Raw genomic sequence first — 19994 nt, 5'->3', positions numbered from 1 at the left:
CAGCCCTACTCGCAACTGATTCTAAATCCGCAGTCAATTGCGGCCATAGGTAGGCTATTGCTTTCCGATTGTGACCATCTCGTTTTAAAACTCCCCTTGTTGGAAAGATGCACCTCGTTTAACGCATTTGAACTCGAAATTCAACTCAAAATTGGAGGGTAGGCCTAGACTGTGAATGGAGGGAGAGAGCCGGTTTAGAGATTAACAAATGACATCAGTTTTAAAGGGACACTGCAGGAAATGGTCAAAAAGGATACTGCAACTATGCTGCTCATTGAAACTGGGCTGCCTATTGCCAAATTTGATGTTTACATGAAAGTTTACTATGTAATAAACAAATATTTTCTAGTATGGTCCAAGCACAGTCATTTTTGCAGCTAAAAATGGCTATTTTAGGAAATTAAAAATGGCGGACCATGGAGAAGATCCCCCTTTTCATGTAAGAAAAGTGCAATTTTTCCAGTCATAATGAATACTTAGAATTTGATGGTGGTGGTAAGTATTAATGAAAAAGGTAACATTAGTGAATGGGTAGCATGAATTCTGGAAATAAACAGCTAAAAATCTCACACAGTGTCCCTTTAAATACATGGAGTTCTTGTGCGGCAGGTCAGGTGTTTAGCTTTGTGACGCAGCCGACTTGAAAAAAGAATGTTGTCTTCTGTAGGCTATGTGTAGGCTAGGTTATCTTGCAGAACAGCAAAAGCCAACTAATTTGTTTGACTAACATCTATCCCGGACTTTACAAACTTTGTTGCAAACCGCGGTGCCCTGCATCCTCCAATTTGCAGAGTGGTGCGGGAGTTGTGCGTGGAACAGATAGAGCAGACAAACATTTCTCATTTGGCTCAAATGCAAGTAAACTGAATAGCGAAATCAAACATAAATCTTGAAAGCCTACGCCGTCAGAGGTTTGGGGTGCATAGATAGCCAGATAGATAGATTTTTCTACGGAATCGCTGTAGTGTCGCCAGGTCTCCCCGTGGCTGTTTCTATCAGTGGTTGATGCTGTTTGTTACTAAGCGCAGCGCATGTAAACTGAATAGCGAAATCAAACATAAATCTAAAAACCGTCGGGTATGCCGTCAGAGGTTTGTGATGCTCACAGACATTTCTATTAGATGGACTGGTGCAGCAGGACCTTTTATACTCGCTGGGACGTGACGTCATCACACCCTGTCCAGTTTCGTTCTGGTTTTAACACAACTGCTGTCTTTGGCATTGTGACGTGGCGCAAAAGAGGTAAGGTTCCTGCCAGCGGCTTCAATGCTGGGTGCATGATTCCATGAAAATGTTTATATCTTCACTATTTTATGTCCAAACGGCGTGAAACTTTGCGCTGCAATCCGCGCTACCACTGCCAAGTCACCTTCCAAGTTTGAGATGCGCAGGTCACAGAGATATAGATAGAACTTGAATTATTAGATAGATACTAGATATGAGTAGAATTAGCAATGCAAACACCTCTATCTAAAGAGGATAAAGAAAGATAAAGAAATGATGTCCCATCCCTCAATTTCCCTCTGTCTCTCTCTCCCACCAATAGCAAAGTATACTGTGGCTAATTCCAGTGTAAGCAATATTCATACCAGCCACCATCTATCTTCGTCATTGTCATTGATTAAGATTTTACTCCTTCATCTTAAATTACAGTGTCACAGGCCTCACCATGACACGTCCTCATGTCCGGCAGCAGGACGTAGCCTCGGGGACACGTGCAGAAGTAGGAGCCTGGGACATTTTCACAGCCCAGAGAGCAGCCGTGGTTCCAGAGGGCACACTCGTTAATATCTGAAATACAGCAAACAAAATGTTTAAATAGGGGAAGGAGCCCCATGCAGGCAAACGCAAAGCTTTCTTACACTTTACTTGACGCTGGCCTGCGACATGACAGTGTCATAACAGTGTCATAAGGCAGTGAGATCATAAACATTATTATTAAACGTGTGATAAGCATTAGTCAATGTCATGCACATTTTATGATTGTTGTCATAAAGTGACATTTGGTTATGGTAAAGACAGCCCAAAAAATGTCAACTTTTCATGACCATAAAACATTTATAACATTGACATAATGTTTAAGGCTTGCCCATGACTTGCCCTTGCCCAGTTCAAATTAGCGAAGGAGCCCTCTGCAGCTCAGCTCCCCCCTCACAACATTACACACTAGACAGCCAGAGTTGCGCTCCCTCAGCAGTATTTTTAGTAGAGATGCACCAGATCCTGATTTTTAGGATCCTGCCGGATACCGGATCCACTGCTTAAGATCCTGCCGGATCCGGAACCGGATACCGGATCCTACGAAAGGGTTGAAACACATAGCCTACTCACACACGTGGGCCCTTTTTATCACGTTGGCTCAAACTATTTTGACTGACAAGCCTCGGCTACCGGATCCTGGATCCTGGAACCGGATCCGGATAGTCTGAAAAACCCTATTATCCTGCCGGATCCGGAACCGGATCTTGGATCCTGTACATCCCTAGTTTTTAGTACAGTGGATCAAGGTATTGACCACTGACTCACAAAACCAAGCCTATATTGTATCTCTATTTCTGTCATGGCATGGGATAAATGGGAGGATGAAGTAAAGAATCTAACGTACCTTCACAGATGTTGCCATGTTTACTGAGGGTGAAGCCATCTTTGCACTGGCACTGACCCTCCTCTCCGTGGTCGGAGCACACCCTCACACAGTCACCCGTGTGCTCATCACATCCTAGAAACATCATCAGTTTGAAGTGTATCAGGGGTTTTTGTAATACTTTATAATAATGTCTGCTTGTGAAGACTTAGTAAATAATGAGCTAATGATGAACAAAACATTAACAAATGTTTTTATTGTTAACCATTTTTTTATTAATGTTTTATAGAATATCTACAAATAATAGGCCTATGTTCAAGATTTTACAAACCTATTAACGGGTTATTTGTTATTCATCTACAAACAAACATCATTGTAACAAATTTGCAAATGTTTGATAAATATAAAATATTTTTCCAATCATTTACAAGCATTCATTAATGTTTTGTTCATCATTACTGCATGATCTACTGAGTGTTCTTAATGCTTTATAAGCAGCCATATTATAAAGTGTTACCGGGGCTTCCAATGCCAATATTATATTGCAGGCTGATATATTCACTCTCACTGCATATCGACACATACTGTACGTAAAGGAAAGAAAGTGGAAGGGATACACATTTTTCTGTTTGATGATACTGTACAACTACAGGGCAAACAGTATTCTACATTAAACATAATCTCTTCCTTTCCAACAGTAAAAACAGTAGGTCTAATTGTAAAACGTCTTCACCAAAAACACATACCCACCATTAACCGTCTATCCAAAATACTGTAACTACTGTAACAAAACGTAGCCAAACTCATTACCAATACCCAGGCATTACCTGTACTAAACTGACAGAAGAGCCAAAGCACTGACCTGGGGTGGAGTGAATGATCTTCCGCTCCACGGGTTGTTGCAGAGGATGTACGACTTTGATATCTCCAAGAGGGTGCAAAAGATGTTTGACATTGATGGTCTCTGGTGTGCTCCCTGTGTCCTTGTCCAGTCTTACAATGCTCTGCGATGTCTCCTCTGAGATGTACACAAAGTCCAGGAACACAGCCATCCATGGTGTCTTTGAACTACAGAGGGATTCAAAGAAGAAGAAGCACATACTTTACTTAGCAACCTGGTAGCAGGCAGGCCTGAATGGCTGTGAAATGTAGTTGTCGGCAATAATATGATTAATTAGAGTTGCTTTATCATTTAACAAAGGGAACAAAGTTTTTTTCAAACACTATAGCAATAATGTAGCTTTGTAATTTACTACATTTAAATTTGTTTGATTAACAAGTTAAGTTTAGACAAAGGTGCAAGAAATTAAGAAATCAGTAAGGAGACAAATACTTTCCAGCAGAAAAAAACAAATTTTACCAAAACAAGTGTACCATTCATGTTAAGTCAACCAGTACTATCTTTAAGAAAAATGGGCTATTACCATATTGCAAAGAAAACATGCGGCAAATATAGTTATGTACTGACGTACTGTAAGGCCTGATTAAAGACATTGATTGCATTCCCATTGTAGTCACATGAGCCAATGGCACTGTGGTTGTCTAAGCCCTTCTGTATCCAGAACAGTCGTTGCTCTAAGATGTTGATCGACAATGTCTCTAGCCGGTCCGCAATCTTCAGAACCGTTGTACCCATTTCCCCATTCATGTTGGCACGCTGGATACTTGGAGTGACGCCATCAGACAGCCAGAACATAAACCTGCACGAGATAAAGAATATCCTCAGGGTTGGAGAATGTCTGGTGAATCAAAACCCTCAACTCACAATGAGGATAAAGTCGTATTGTCAATTGCAGCCTCAGGTGGTAAAAACCACTCCACATATTTGAGTCACTCATTTCCTGAATCAAGCGACCCTAATGAACAGTCACCTCATCTACATAAAAGGTTGATTTGCTGAAGGCAAGTCATCTATGTCAAGTGCGGGGGCTTGGTTAGGTTTTCCGAGTAAAAAAGCTAAGCAGGGGGTCGTTTCTCGACAGTGCCTTTGCTAACGACGTTAGCCATTTTGTTCGTTCTTAAGACCAACGTTGTAACCAAGGTCTTGAGTTGGTCTTAAGTTGTTCTTAAGTTGTTCTTAAGTTGGTCTTGCGTCTAAAGACCAACTGAAGACCAACTTAAGACCAACTCAAGAGCAACTTACGACCAACTCAAGACCGACTTAAGACGGTTAGCAACGACAAGAATCGAGAAACGGAGTCCAGGTTAATTGGAAGAAGTATCTGGTGATTTCTTCACCTTCAATCTCAGTGCTAGTTTTCCAAAATATTGTCAGAGGATGACGCAAAGTTTACATACAAGCAATCCGTTTTAGGCTGTCAGCATAAGTAAATGTTGTGAAACAGAAACAAAAATGACCCCCTCGCCTGCATGCTAAGAGCTTGCGCTGCTTACAGAGGCCCTTTGACTGAAACTTGTTAGGACTGAACCTCGTCTGGCCTGCTGCTTGTATGAGAGGAGCACTCACACAGATGTAGCACCCAAGTGCTAGCCATTTCTAAAGAATGTGAAAGAATGTGACTGTCTGCAGCACAGAGCATTTATAGCAACTGAGAGGCAAACAAGATGGCTGACACCAGAGTGGATTCAGTGAGGGAAAATGGGTGATACTGCTGTTATGAGATAGTACTGCGCATGACTGAGCCATCGCTGCGGAGGGTCAACACATTTCATTTGAGTTAAGCAGGCATGGGAACACAAACACCATGATTATCAAAAATACAAGTTAGACGTGGTTCAACCTCTGCTTTACCACTCACTCAGATGCAGGACAATGCTGCTGGGCTACAAACCCCAACTCCGATGAAGTTGGGACGTTTGGAAAACGGTGAATAAAATCAAAATGCTATCATTTTCAAAACATTCAATCTATTCATTAGATGGAGAATAGTGAAAAGACAACATATCAAGTGTTAAAACCGAGAAAAAATATTGTTTTGGGGGACATATGTACTCATTTCTAATTTGATAAATCCAACACGTCTCAAAAGAGTTGGGACGGGGACAATAAATGGCAGCAAATGTCGAGGAAGACTAAAAACAAAACAAAAGACAACATTTAACAGTTAAATACATTAACCGATGAGATGATTTTATATAAAAAAACAGTGTTAATTCTTATCTTGGACATGATTTCACCAGCTTAAATGGTGGGTGTATTCCTTGTCATGTTTTGCAATGTTCTCCTCTCTGTAGTGCTTACAGTGTGACAGGTCTTGACCAAAAACCCACCATTTTATCACCTGCTGGTCCTTATGATGGAGCCAAACTGTTAAAACATAGTAGAGAATGCAATTTGACCTTACTATGTGGCAGTAATCGAAGATCTCCCTTCAAAATATAATGCATGAGTGGCTTTTCATGCTGTTTAAAACCCATTTATACCATTCAGCACTGTATTTAACTGTACAGAGGAGTGAGAACATCTTAACCAATGCACTACTGCACCCGCATGCCATCATGGAGGCTGACTTTTGAAGCTAGCACTAACAGAAGTTGGATGGTCCATTTTCACTGTAGCACAGGATGTGCCATGCTCTATTATTGTCAAAAAGAATGGACTTCTACAACTTCTGCTGACTTCTGTAAGCAAAGGACTGTTTCCCATGTCTTCTGGGTCTATTTCAAGTGAGCTCAGGTGCTTAGGAGAATGTTACACCCCTGTATCATTTGCACGCATTAAGCATTCTTAATATGGTCAATTTTCAATAGCTCTAGCACTCCAGGAATTAGAGTGAGACTACAGCCAATATATATTTCATGATGTCATGAACCTATACAATGATTTTATTAACAAAAATATGTCTTATATACACTCAATCCTGGTAAATCAAAGGGAATTCAAAAATGTATGTAATAACTATGGTAATTATTCCCTTTGCATCTTTAATTCTGAGTCACTCAGCCTCTCTGTGATGATCTTATACCTGGACACGTAAATTGTCCGTCAGTACAATTCATTTTGAAATGTTCTTCTTTGTTGTTTTATCTTATTTGGATGTTTACAAAATTTCACTGATCCCCGTCCCAACTCTTTTGAGACGTGTTGGATTTATCAAATTAGAAATGAGTACATATGTCCCCCAAAACAATATTTTTTCTCGGTTTTAACACTTCATATGTTGTCTTTTCACTATTCTCCATCTAATGAATAGATTGAATGTTTTGAAAATGATAGCATTTTGATTTTATTCACTGTTTACCAAACGTCCCAACTTCATCGGAGTTGGGGTTTGTAGAACTGATATAGCCAGGTTCTTATTAGAGGTACTGTATAAAGGTATATCTGCTTACCCATCATTTGGATCCAGGACTATTCTGCTTGGCTGGGACAGATGCCTTAGAACAGTCCTCTGGCCTTTCCCAGTTAGCTTGACCCTGTGAATGGTTCCCATTTCCTGATTGGTCCAAAGAAGAACACTGCGAATCCAGTCCACCGCTAAGCCCGAGATTCCTCTCTCTGAGACAAGAAGCTTCTGGAAGGACAGTGAGAAAAAAGGAGGAGAAATGTGAAAGAGATATTCATTCTTGCAAAATAGTTATTTTAAAGAGAAGTTTAAATGGTTAAATGTCTCGAAAATCAATTGCATGTGGATCATTATTATTAAGACAGTTTACTTGTCTTTGTGTTCCGTCCATGTCTACTCGGCTGATGCTGCCTGTGTTCCCATCGGCCCAGAAAATGGCTCCAGACAGCATATGGAAGTCCAGGAGTGCTGATGTTCCAGCTCTGGCTACAACCCGCTTCTGGGCCTGTCCGTCCAGGTCCATCCGGAATATGGCATTCCCATACCCAAAGATGAGGAAGGGTTTGGGAGCTACCGTACATTGAGTTCAAACAAAGCAAGTAAGCCATACTTACAAACGTGTGCTGTTTATGCACACACACACACGCACACACACACACACACACACACACACACACACACACACACACACACACACACACATACATACTGCAACTCACTCATGACAGGTCTACCTGCTTGTGTGCTAAAACCACTGCAGATGGTCCAGAATGCAGTGGCACGGTTGATATTCAATCATCCCCAAAGGACCGATGTTACTCCTCTATTTATTGAGTTGCACTGGCTAACGATCGCCGCCCGGATCAAGCACAAGGCCTTGACCCTTGCCTACAAAACCATCGCAGGAACGGTCCCAGCTTATCTGAAGGAGGACTTACTAAAGCCTTGAGTGCATCCCAATATGTGTCCTTGCCTCCTCCACTTGTGCTTGTCTCCTCGTCCCGCCTCCTGGCCCCTCCTCCGTGGAGAAAACGATAAAGTTTCCCAGCTGTCAGCCTCGCCACAACAACTTTTGAGGGACTGTTTTTCATTCACCATCCCAATTGCAAATGAGAAAAAGACTTTACAATTGAGCTTTTGCAAGATATGGAAATATAATGCTGTTGTCAGTGATGTCATCATGACGAGAAGCAAGTGGAGGAGGCAAGTGGAGGAGGCAAGGTCACATATTGGGATGCACCCCTTGTGTTACTGGAGGAGAACTGCGCTCCTCCATCACAAGCCGTCTGGCTCAGCCATCCAGTCGCTCTAGGTACTCCAAGTCAAGACTGTTCTCCGTTGTTGTACCCAAGTGGTGGAACGGTCTCCCAGAAGCTGCAAGACTAAGCACATCTCTTGCAGCCTCCAAGAAGCAAGTAAAGACTGTCCTCTTTCGTGAGTATCTACTGGACTAATGTTTGAGCTGCCCTAGCCCCAGGCCAGACTCTTGACATGATGTGTATGTGTGTGTGTGTGTGTAGCCTTCTTAAAAAAAGTTACCCTTCTTTGCATCTGCACTTGTTGTTCTGTATATTTCCTGTGCACTTTGTATCTGCAAGCGATGTTGGCTATGATTATGTCCTCTTTAGAAAGTCGGTTTGGTTTTAAAGTGACTGCCAAATGCAATGTAATGTAATGTTATTATGATTTCATCGCTCTTCTGATTGGCTCTTTGGTTGGCCCCTTATCCGACCTAGTCTATAGCTGTGGTACCTGACCTAGTTGCTCTCTTGTAGTGCCTTCATTTTCTCAGGAATCCCGAGATCCCGACCTTAAACTCTGGACAAATTGCCTGTGATTCAATGTCAGGTTGGGATTTTTCGACGTTGATTGTTGATTTTGACACATCATTTTATGCAATTTGCGTCATAGTGGCTGCTGCATGTGCTTCTGCTGAAACAACAAACTTCAAGATGTACCTTAAATTCATATTTGGATGTGCATGCACTGTTGTGATGTGTTTAGCATTATAATCAAATTGTAGTTCAAAATCAAAGCACACATCAGTCCACATCAGTATATCAATTTAGTCTCTGGGTATAATTTCACAGAATGTAGCCCTATGTTTGTAGCAACAAACAATAACAACGTGAATAGGCTCGTGGCACAGTGATTGGCTCTGGCAGAGTAAAACCATGGTCATAGTTAAACCATAGTCAAACCATGATTGGACCATAGTCATTAACCATCCTAAAAAAAACACAAAAACCATGATTTACTGTACCATGCTTCATTTTCGTAAGGGAAGTGAGCGATGGGACAATACCACTCCTATCCCTGTATGCAAATTGGTTTCAATACATTGATAGCCTACTGTGATTCATATTAATGTAAACCAATGCACCACCGTGACACAGACCTCACAACACAAAGGATGATGGTTTGGGATCTATCAGAATAATGAATGGGTCTGTCTGACATCAGCAAGCCTCAACAAGAGGGTCTTGGGAAAACGAGGGCAGTAACATTTCATTTGCTGGCTTAACTTTGTGCCTTTTCACACAGAACCCCACAATGGGCCTTTTGTACATGATTGCATTCAGCGCGAGGGATATTAATGATCAAGTGTCATTCTCACTATGCAGCCCATTACAAGGAGCGTGAATATATCTTGGCAACCACTGCCTTGCTAAAACCCACCCGAGGTGTGGGAGGAGAAAGGTCAATGTCATGGCCAATCAGACATGCATAAATAGAATCCGGAAACATTTAATTACATGGATATCTCCGACCATGACATTAATTTTGTTTTGCTTTAAACACTGATTCTTAGCATACTAATTTCTATGATCAGACCTTGTACATTTACTTGTCTTACTTATGTCAAATATGTCACAGATTTAATGTACACACTCAAATCAGAACAGTTTGGCTATAGGAGTAAGGCTTTCACATACATCATTTTCTGTGGTTTTGATACTGGATTTTTTGGTAGTTCTGTGCTGTGACTCTCACAACATCACCAATAGTAGGGGAGTGGCAGTGCTTCATATAGTTGACTGTCTAGGAAACTAAGCAATGCAGGCTACAGGTCTTCTCCCCAAAAGGAGCTTACGTATATGCTAATAAAGCCTTACAATCTTCTCAGGAGCAAAGCCTACCACTCAGCTGGTGCCTATGGCAAGTGATTGACCAAGAGCAGGAATGTTTGAACAAGGAGAGACTGTGCCCTCTGCCTTACAATTAATCAAATCTTTTCTTCCACAGACATGTCGGTCTGGGGGGAAAGAAGCAGTGATAATAGGAGGAAATAAACTACTGGTGACAAGGACAACCACAAAGCTCCATGGTGGCAGAATGGCTTCCATTAGTGTCTCAAGTCACAGATGACCCCGAGAACTGCTGGGCAGGGGGAGACAGACTCCAACTCTGCAAGGAAACGACCCATTCAGACGAGGAGTTTATCAAATGTAGCTGGTTTGAAGTATCTGGGTTGCCATTACCTCTGCAGGGGGCAACGCAAAGATTTGCTATCTCTGGAAACCCCAACACAATAGGGCTTCCATCCCCAGCCTGAACTGACCACTGAGCTCCTTTTGATTGTCAATATAAAGTGATGTTAAAATCTATGGTATGTCCAGGTTAAGGCTGTAGAAATGGTGCGTGCGTGCGCGAACGTGCGTGCCTACAGGTATTTGTGTTACTCTTTCCACACATACACATTATTTCAGGAAATTACTAGCTGGACTACCTAAAGCACACACACAGGTACTGTCATACACAATTCACAGAGAGAGAGAGAGAGAGAGAGAGAGAGAGAGAGAGAGAGAGAGAGAGAGAGAGAGAGAGAGAGAGAGACACACGCACTATGGCGTGAGTCTGTTACCTCCCTGTTTTGTGTGAGAGAGTGATGTTGTGTAAGACTACCTGGAAGAGATGCTTCAAAGACCCCATATTTGCAAGCCCAGACAGGCCCAATGTTAAAGATGACTATTATGGTGGCTCTGAGAGTCCAACAGCACAACTTTAGGCTATTATAATGAAACACAATAACATAAGACTAAAAAATCTAAAATACTGTATATGAATGCAAAGAGCAGAAGCCACTAAACGGTGAAATTAATGTTTACATGATGCCTTTCAAATAATATCAGTTCAATAGGTGATGGATTTTTTTTTCTCAGGCATTAGGTATTAGGTCATTGATTATTCTAAATTAAAAAGTAAAAAGGGAGGAGGAAAGCATGCATGGCAAAATGAATATTACAGTAGCCATTCTCATTTGTTTGTCATTTAGTGCAAGGCAAAAGTTCATGTTGGCATCTGCAATGTGTTACGTGTCTGAATGTTGCTCTAAATATGTTGTGTATGGTTGAGTCAAACCCCAGTGACAACGTTACATGTGATCCCAAGTCATACTGGTCCACACAGCACCATTGTGTTACAGAGGGCAATGAGCAAGATGAAAGAAAATAGTCGAAGTATCTCACACACATGTGCACTCACTCACACACGCACGCAAACAATGCGCACACAAACACACACTCATAAACAAACACATACAACCAACAAAAAAGGTGAATCTTTAGCTACAGTAGACCTATATGGCAGAAATATTTCACAAGCATGCATCCACAAACATACAGTAAACACAACCATGGATGTATCAAAAAAAACTTTTACTCACCTACACACACACACACACACACACACACACACACACACACACACACACACACACACACACACACACACACACACACACACACACACACACACACACACAGACTCACCAAAGCAGCTCCAGTTGCCCTTTTTCCATGGCCGTGTCTCCCAGCATTCTTTGAGTGGTGCTGTGAGTTCTGTTGTTGCCACGGCCACCCACCCCAGCAGCAGCAGCAGCAGCAGCAGGGTGGCAGTGCCCGTGCCCAATCTCATGCCCTCGTCTGTGGCACACACACTCGCACCCGGGGGCAGCGTAGCGAAAGGCTCACACTCGCGCCCGCCAGCGCCAGCCCGCACACCTGGCCCGCATCCTCCGTTCGGCGACCACCCCGCACATGCACGCGCACACACACGCACCCGAAAACATGCGTGTGTGTGTGTGTGTGTGTGACACACAAAACACTAGATGCGCACACACATACACAAGTGTGGATGTCAAAGCAGGTCCGAGTAGATGTTGAGTCGCTTTTTGTGTATATTCCACAATCAAGAGAGGAGACGTGAGGTCCGGCTCAGGAGGAGACTAGCAGGGAAGTGAAGCAGCCTGTCCGTCTATGGCCGTCCCACCAGTCAGCAAACACACACACATAAACACACACACACACACACCCCTCCCACCCCTCCCTCTTTGTTTCTCTCTCACACACATACTCTCTCCCCCCCTCTCCCTCCCTCCCTCGCCTCCACTCTCTCTCTCTCTCTCTCTCTCTCTCTCTCTCTCTCTCTCTCTCTCTCTCTCCTCTCTCTATCCTCTCTCTCTGATACACACATACACAAACTTTTCACACACACACACACTCTCTCTCACACGCACACACACACACAAACACACACACACACACACACACACACACACACACACACACACACACACACACACACACACACACACACACACACACACACACACACACACACACACACGAAGGCACACGCACGCACACACACGCACACACTGTCTGTGAATGCTCTTTCTACCAGCCTCATGGTCCCATCTGTGTTTTGGGAGTAAAGTATGAAATTCCGGACACCCCCGTGGTGAATCTCACACACTCCGCGAGCCTTAGGCTTTCTCCTGTTGCTGCTAGCTCTCTCACCCACATACACACTCTGACTGTCTGTCTGTCTGTCTGTCTGTTTGTCCGTCCGTCCATCCATCCATCCGTCTGTTTGTCTTTTTTGTCTGTTTGTCTACGTCTGTCACTCTGTCTCGATTACACACATTGTTTTCCTTAAGCTGCTTGTCCTGTATGAAATTGTGCTATACAAATAGTTTTTACTATTGTATTATTTTTATTTTTATTTTTTATTTGTATTATTATTGTTATTATCATTATTATTATTCCTATTTCCTCCTTTCTACTGTGAGTGTGTATGTTTGAGAGGGACCTCATGTTTGAGTGTGTGTGTGTGTGTGTGTGTGTGTGTGTGTGTGTGTGTGTGTGTGTGTGTGTGTGTGTGTGTGTGTGTGTGTGTGTGTGTGTGTGTGTGTGTGTGTGTGTGTGTGATTGTTGTGCATGCATGTGTGCTCTCGCGCATGCGTGCATGTGTGCGTGCATGTATGCAATAGATACGTGGGTTGCACCTCTTTTCTTCAAAACCCCCTTGAAATGGGTGTGTTTTGGCCAGACTGAACAGACCAGACTTCAGCATGAGAAAAGAGTTGAAGGGTGGGTGGAAAAAATTAGAGCGTGAGACAATTTTGATCTAAATTAACTTATGCCACATACAGGCCTATGTTGCTTTGCCAAAAAGTTTGACAATGAAGATTCCGGTATTGACGTATCTTTTTCCTCTATGGTCTATCGAGAGAAGGTTGCATTTACATTGGGTTATAGTGGAGAAAAGAAGACTGTGGGAGAAATTGAGATAGATAGATAGATAGATAGATAGATAGATAGATAGATAGATAGATAGATAGATAGATAGATAGATAGATAGATAGATAGATAGGTAGATAGGTAGATGACGTGACGTGTACATTTTGCTGTCACAGGCTCTTAAAATTAAGTTAAGTCATGCTTTCAAAATTGTCAATGTTTTAAATGATTAAACTAGTGTCTATGTTGTGAAAAAGTAATGTGTAATAAATGCAGAGTTTAAATAAGTAGGCCTATACTTAATTTTGAGTCAAATGTCACATTTTTCCTATGGTGTGACTGTCACAAGCCCGGTTCTCAATATTAAAACATTTTTTCATAAATAATCAAAGCTCAGTCATTTGTCTAAACAACTCTGGCATGTTTTTCAAGGTGTCTATTTTAGCAAGTGGCAATGGTTAATTTTCCCCCTGTTTTTCTGAGACCGTATGGACTTATGAAACATTGTCACAGAAAGCAATGTCCTGTGGTGTGACATCACGTTTTGGGGTAATTCTGTGGATAATTATGTATTGTTGAAGCTCCAGCTGTACATAAATTGTGACTTTAGACCCGTAAGAAGTCAATGGCAAGGGTGGATTTTGGATTTTAGGTTTTTCTCTCAGAGTTCTTCAATTAATCAATTATGTTTTGCTACCACAAGATGTATTAGTTTTGTAGTCCTTTGGTGTGACAGCCATAAAATACATTTTGCCAATAGTGTATATATATATATATATTTGCCATTAAAGATTTTTTTTATTTTGCTTTTATAACAACAACACAAATACATACAAATGACATTCAATTCAATTTTTTGCACATTTTTGTTTGAATTTTTGACATTTTGTTATAGAAAACAGAGGCAGAGTGTAAGTGTATAATAGGTGGAGCATTAAAAAACTCCTGCATCACATTTTCTTCTTTGTTCTCTCTTCTTAAGCCAAAAACAGCTCCTACTGAACTTCTCAACTGTAGATACCTCCAGAAATCCCCTTTGTCAGTTAAGTTATATTGTTGTTTAAGTTCCTCAAAAGACATGAATGTTTGATCTCTATATAGATCTTGGACAGTACGTATACCCTTCTCTAACCAAGTTGGCCATAGAAATACCTTTTTACCAATACAGATGGAGGGGCTACTCCATAAAGAAGAGTAGCTTTGTTTATATTGTGAAATCCCCAACATTTTATGCACCCTCGTCCATGCCCATCGTGAATGATCCAGGATTAAATTAGCCTCCTTTGCCTGTGTTTTCTGTGACATGTATTCCACCATACCAGATGGGCACACAAGTCCTTCTTCAATTTTGACCCACCCTGGCTGGGAACCACCGGTACCCCAATGCCTTGCCATTTTATTCATCTCAAAGGCAATATTATATAATTCCACATTTGGGAGGGCCATTCCACCAACATATCGTGAGGCAAATAGTTTTTGAAGCTTAATTCTTGGTCTTTTCCCATTCCACAAAAAAAATCTGTGATTAACTTGTTATATTGCTTGAAAATAGTATTGGGAATCTGTATTGGTATCATCATTGAGATATAATTAAATTGAGTGGAGACTATCAATACTGTATAGTTTTTTATATTTTTTCCTTATGTAGATGTATGCAAATGCATCTTACTAAAGGTGAAATTGTATTTCAGTTGGCAACAACACGGCTTTAAATTAACTCAAAAGCTCAAAAGTCCTATGGTGTGATGGTAAAAGTCCTATGGTGTGACACTTTGGAGTATCACACCAAAGGAAAAACAGGTCACACCAAAGGACTAGATATCTGAGAAATAGCTTTTAAAACAACTGGTAGTAATTTTTTGTTTGTTTTGTTGTTTGACTAGATAAATATTGTGTATTCAAATTACTTATTCCTTTATTGGCCATTGGAATTTATACTTTGATGCATTGTTGATGAATATTTGCTGTTGATTTTAGATACTGTCAAAGGATATAAAATGTCATTAATGGTGCTTTGAAACCATAAAATATAATGGTAACAGTGAAGGAAAGATGAGTGAGAGAGTATAGAGAAGTATAGATGAATAAAGTATGCTGTGGAGAGCTCAATATATAGCATAAATGTGCTGTCCAGCTTGAGATACCAAACAGGCACTGGCCACTACATATCACAGGTGCGACAGTCATAGCATACCTACAAAGAGGGTGAGGTGTGATGGTCATGCCAAGGTCACACTTCAGTATGAGTCTTATGAGCTCTGCAGGTTACATTTAATGACCGCATGGCTGTCATTAAGTGTTACGATAGGCTGATAATCTATCTACTCAAAGACTTATAAGTGTAAAGTGTAGGTCCATATTGACTACAACATTACATTATGATCAAAAGACAAAATAATCATGTTGATACATTTGTTTCTGGCTCAGTTTTGCATTTCTGTCCTTTAGTGTGACATGAATGTCCTACGGTGTGACATTTTTTAAACGCTCAAATATTTGTTTGAGCTTAACAATATGTTTGATAAACACTGAATATTGCATTAGGGAGGAACAAATTATCATCCCTGAAATTCATACAATTTTTAAAAAGAAAGATATCCCTGTATTTCTTCGAAGGATTCTAATAAGCTCACCTCTAGTGGAAAAAAATACTTAAATGGTAATTTCTCATTAAATTAAGACTTTAAAAAATTGCAATAAATATGAAGAGTGTAACAATGTTCATAAAACTCCATCAAGCCATTTCTACATTACTTAATATATATATATATTTCTTAACGTCACACCAAAGGACATATTTTCAGCAAATTGCTTTATCAACGTAAATAAATAATCAATTAATAGACCAACATTGTGACCACTTGGATTTTTTGAAAGATTAATTGCTGCACTACGTAGACATATACTTTTTCCCCTCATAAACAATGTTTTGTGAAAAAAAATGTTTTTTGCTGCCTATCTGTCATCTACCCAGATAGATAGATAGATAGATAGATAGATAGATAGATAGATAGATAGATAGATAGATAGATAGATAGATAGATAGGTAGATAGGTAGATAGGTAGATAGATCCATCTGTCCATCACCAGGATGACCAGTATTTGTGCTAGCCTATAATAAGGATAGCTCTGCTGACTCACTGTTGCCCACGTCAGACCAACATCCTCTTCCATCCGGAATGCTAATTAAAAGAATGATACTGCATGTGTGTGTGTGTGTGTGTGCGTGTGTGTGTGTGTGTGTGTGTGTGTGTGTGTGTGTGTGTGTGTGTGTGTGTGTGCGTGCGTGCGTGCGTGCATGCCTGCGTGTCTGTGTGTGTGCGTGCCTGCGTGCATGCGTTCCTGCGTGCATGCGTGTGTATCGTGAGATTCCAAAGTAACAGCAGAAGAATTCTCAAGTCCAGAAGCTCTTCATTGTTTGGCTGACGTGGGGACATCAGGCTGCGACAATGCTCCTCTTTATGCTATGGGGACCATGCTGTTCTAGGTATTCTGACATCACACAAACAGATAGAGAAATAGAGAGAGAGAGAAAGAGAGAGTCAGTCTCACACTTAAAGTCATGCTGCTGCCTGTTGGTCAGACTGGGGTCAAATGCCAAACTGGTGCCTCAGTGGTGCTTGCTTCTTCATGTGGGTCACCAGATAAACATTCAGGGCTGATTCTAATGGCCGTACGTACTAAAAGACGCCAGTTTACTCGACACAACGTGCATCTGGAAGTGTGATGATGTCACCACACACTACACCAGTGGTGCTCAACCTTTTATTACTGTAAATACCCCCCCCCCCCAACCACATGCCACCCAGCAGCACGACGTTAAAGATTATGAAAACAGCACAGAGAGCCTAATAATATTAATAATAATAATAATACTCTGTGTGGTATTATTAATTATGCTGTCTAATTATTATACAGCTTTATAGAATGATGTGAGATCTCCAGTTCATGTTGAATGGGCCTTCCCAAGACCCCCCTTTGACAGTGTAGTGTGAGAAACAGTACACTACACCCTTCACACGGGCGTAGCACAAACACCAGTCTTCTTCTCCAGGTAGTTCACTAGATGCAAAACCTGGCATGCCGTATTAGTCAAACGTGGTGGTTGCAAGTTTGGTTTTGTGAATGGATTTCTGAATTGAAGAGATTTCGGGTCAAGCCAGATGCTACAGCCTGACTTAGCATGTTATGTGATCCATACATACTATAGGGAGGGAAAGTAATCTCATCGCCCCCTGCTGGCAACGTTCCAAGCCTCTGCATCAAATGGGTTTTTTCCTTGTTTTAAAATTACCTCTCGGCCCTGATGACGAAGTAGGAGTAGAGACTGTCATATAATGTGCATGTTGACCCGTTTGATCGATTCAGGTGGTAAAATGTTCGGTTTTTAACTGATCTGAACTGATTTTAATATTCTTAAAAAAGCTAATACAGAACTACACTGACTCGCATGTGTGACGTGTTTACTCCATGTAATTAGCATAGCCAAATTAGCATAGCTAAACATGAGCCAGAGGGGTGGTTACTCGTCACCACAGAAGCCATCATATCTACTTGAGAAGCTAAAACCAAACCAAACTAATCAAGTGTATATATGTGCAATAAGACGCCAATATGGAACTCACAGGATTACAAGAATGTGAAGAAACTCGAAGAAATTGCATTCATTTGTTTCTCTGTGTTGTCAATGAGACATGAAGCACAGCATGCTGGGAGCTGTTCCGTTTCTGACCAGATTGGCACAATTTCTATTTTTCTTAAAAGGGCAAAAAATTACTCTTCACAGGTTCACAGATTTTCACAGGTAATAGTTCATCAATATATTGTGTAAGCTGAAACGTGTCTGGTGTGCAAGTTCAGCGTCATATTTGTGGGATTTTTTTAAAAAACTCGTCTATGGGAGTTTCAATAGGATCACCCTGGTGCTTGGAACGTAACTGCTAGGATCGCTGTTTTCCACTTTCCCTCCCGATTTGACACAAGGATGTTGTCACAGATCATTGAAAAAGATATTTCTTTTGCGAGATCCAAACTCAAGGTTTCTGCATGAAATCCATGCTATTTTGCTAGTATTTGTAGCAATTTCTGTGATGAATGTAAAAACTGTTTTGCAAATACCAACCCAAGAAATGCGCCAAAAACAACTGAAAAACATTGTCAAAGCATGGGCTACCTATGTAATGTTGGAGCAGATTTATTTTGATTACCCTGTTTAAGATTTTGTGAGGAATTTTATGAGCTCTGACGGACTGTGAGAATGATGTAGATGACAGAGGAATGGACAGTCAGACAGGGTAATGTTGGAGTTTTTGAAGCAGGTGAGGTAGGATGGGATGTGTGGCTGTGTAACCATGACAGCAACTGCCATGGCAACACAACAGCTGGCAGAACTAAATCTGATCAGCTCTCTGCAGCTGGTCTCTCTCTCTCTCTCTCTCTCTCTCTCTCTCTCTCTCTCTCTCTCTCTCTCTCTTCTCTCTCTCTCTCTCTCTCTCTCTCTCTCTCTCTCTCTCTCTCTCTCTCCCCCCCTCTCTCTCTCTCTGTGTCTGTATGTGTGTGTGTGTGTGTGTGTGTGTGTGTGTGTGTGTGTGTGTGTGTGTGTGTGTGTGTGTGTGTGTGTGTAATGGGGAAGTGTATTCATGGGAACATCATCATGCCATGTTAACACATCCAGAGGACTGTGACTCATGTGTTATGTGAACATAACATCTTTTTTTCATTACACAGGCCAGGACACATGCACACATGCACACACGCACACATGCACGCACGCACACATGCACGCACGCACACGCACGCACGCACGCACACACACACACACACACACACACACACACACACACACACACACACACACACACACACACACACACACACACACACACACACACACACACACGTGTGTGCAACAAGTGCACAAGTTAAAAAATACAAGTCATGCTATAGGTACTGCGCGTGCGTGTGCGTGCTTGCGTGTGTGTTTGTGTGTGAGTCCTATACTTCCACTGCTGTCAGGAAGCAGACATGTCATGCTTTCCACCAGCAGGTGTTTAATGTACTGATGTAACAGAGGTGCCCCATGTGAACAGGCTATATGGTGTGTGTGTGTGTGTGTGTGTGTGTGTGTGTGTGTGTGTGTGTGTGTGTGTGTGTGTGTGTGTGTGTGTGTGTGTGTGTGTGTGTGTGTGTGTGTGTGTGAGAGAGAGAGAGAGAGAGAGAGAGAGAGAGAGAGAGAGAGAGAGAGAGAGAGAGAGAGAGAGAGAGAGAGAGAGAGAGAGATTGTGTTTGTGTCTGTACAGGGATCCTTAGTGAGAGGTCAATTGTATATTGGATAATAACAAAACATGGACTACAACTACAAGACCAACTCTGGCAATGCTCAGTTCCTTCTATGGGTCATCTGCAAGAGGAACATTTCACTCATCAAATCAAAATGCACAATGTAATTAATAAATATTTTATTCAGCAGTAACAAACAAGTATCAATCAACACAATAAAACAAATAAGAAAACAACCATCATTCTATCATAGTACTTATATTCACATCTTAAAATGTTTTCTTAAAAAAACACTTAGAAAATGCAAATTCATAAGGCAATGTAATTGATTTTACTTACTTTGATTTAACTACACCATGT

General features: G+C 41.3%; 1 protein-coding gene across 1 annotated transcript in view; it reads right to left on the bottom strand.

The window, feature by feature from the left end:
* egf (epidermal growth factor) overlaps positions 1 to 11903 on the bottom strand; it is a 43304-nt gene extending 31401 nt beyond the window's left edge. Inside the window, exons 1-7 of the mRNA XM_063188600.1 lie at positions 11604 to 11903; positions 7202 to 7401; positions 6878 to 7059; positions 4057 to 4284; positions 3447 to 3652; positions 2606 to 2719; positions 1669 to 1791 (exon numbers count right to left, since the gene is read on the bottom strand). Of these exons, the coding sequence (XP_063044670.1) occupies positions 1669 to 1791; positions 2606 to 2719; positions 3447 to 3652; positions 4057 to 4284; positions 6878 to 7059; positions 7202 to 7401; positions 11604 to 11748 (1198 nt within the window). The 5' untranslated portion in view covers positions 11749 to 11903. The remainder of the gene's footprint in view (positions 1 to 1668; positions 1792 to 2605; positions 2720 to 3446; positions 3653 to 4056; positions 4285 to 6877; positions 7060 to 7201; positions 7402 to 11603) is intronic.
* Positions 11904 to 19994: the final 8091 nt, after the last annotated feature.

This window comes from Engraulis encrasicolus, chromosome 22 (assembly GCF_034702125.1).
Source record: "Engraulis encrasicolus isolate BLACKSEA-1 chromosome 22, IST_EnEncr_1.0, whole genome shotgun sequence".
NCBI lineage: Eukaryota > Metazoa > Chordata > Actinopteri > Clupeiformes > Engraulidae > Engraulis > Engraulis encrasicolus.
Note: the sequence above shows the minus strand (reverse complement) of the source record. Positions and strands in the feature narration are given on the sequence as shown.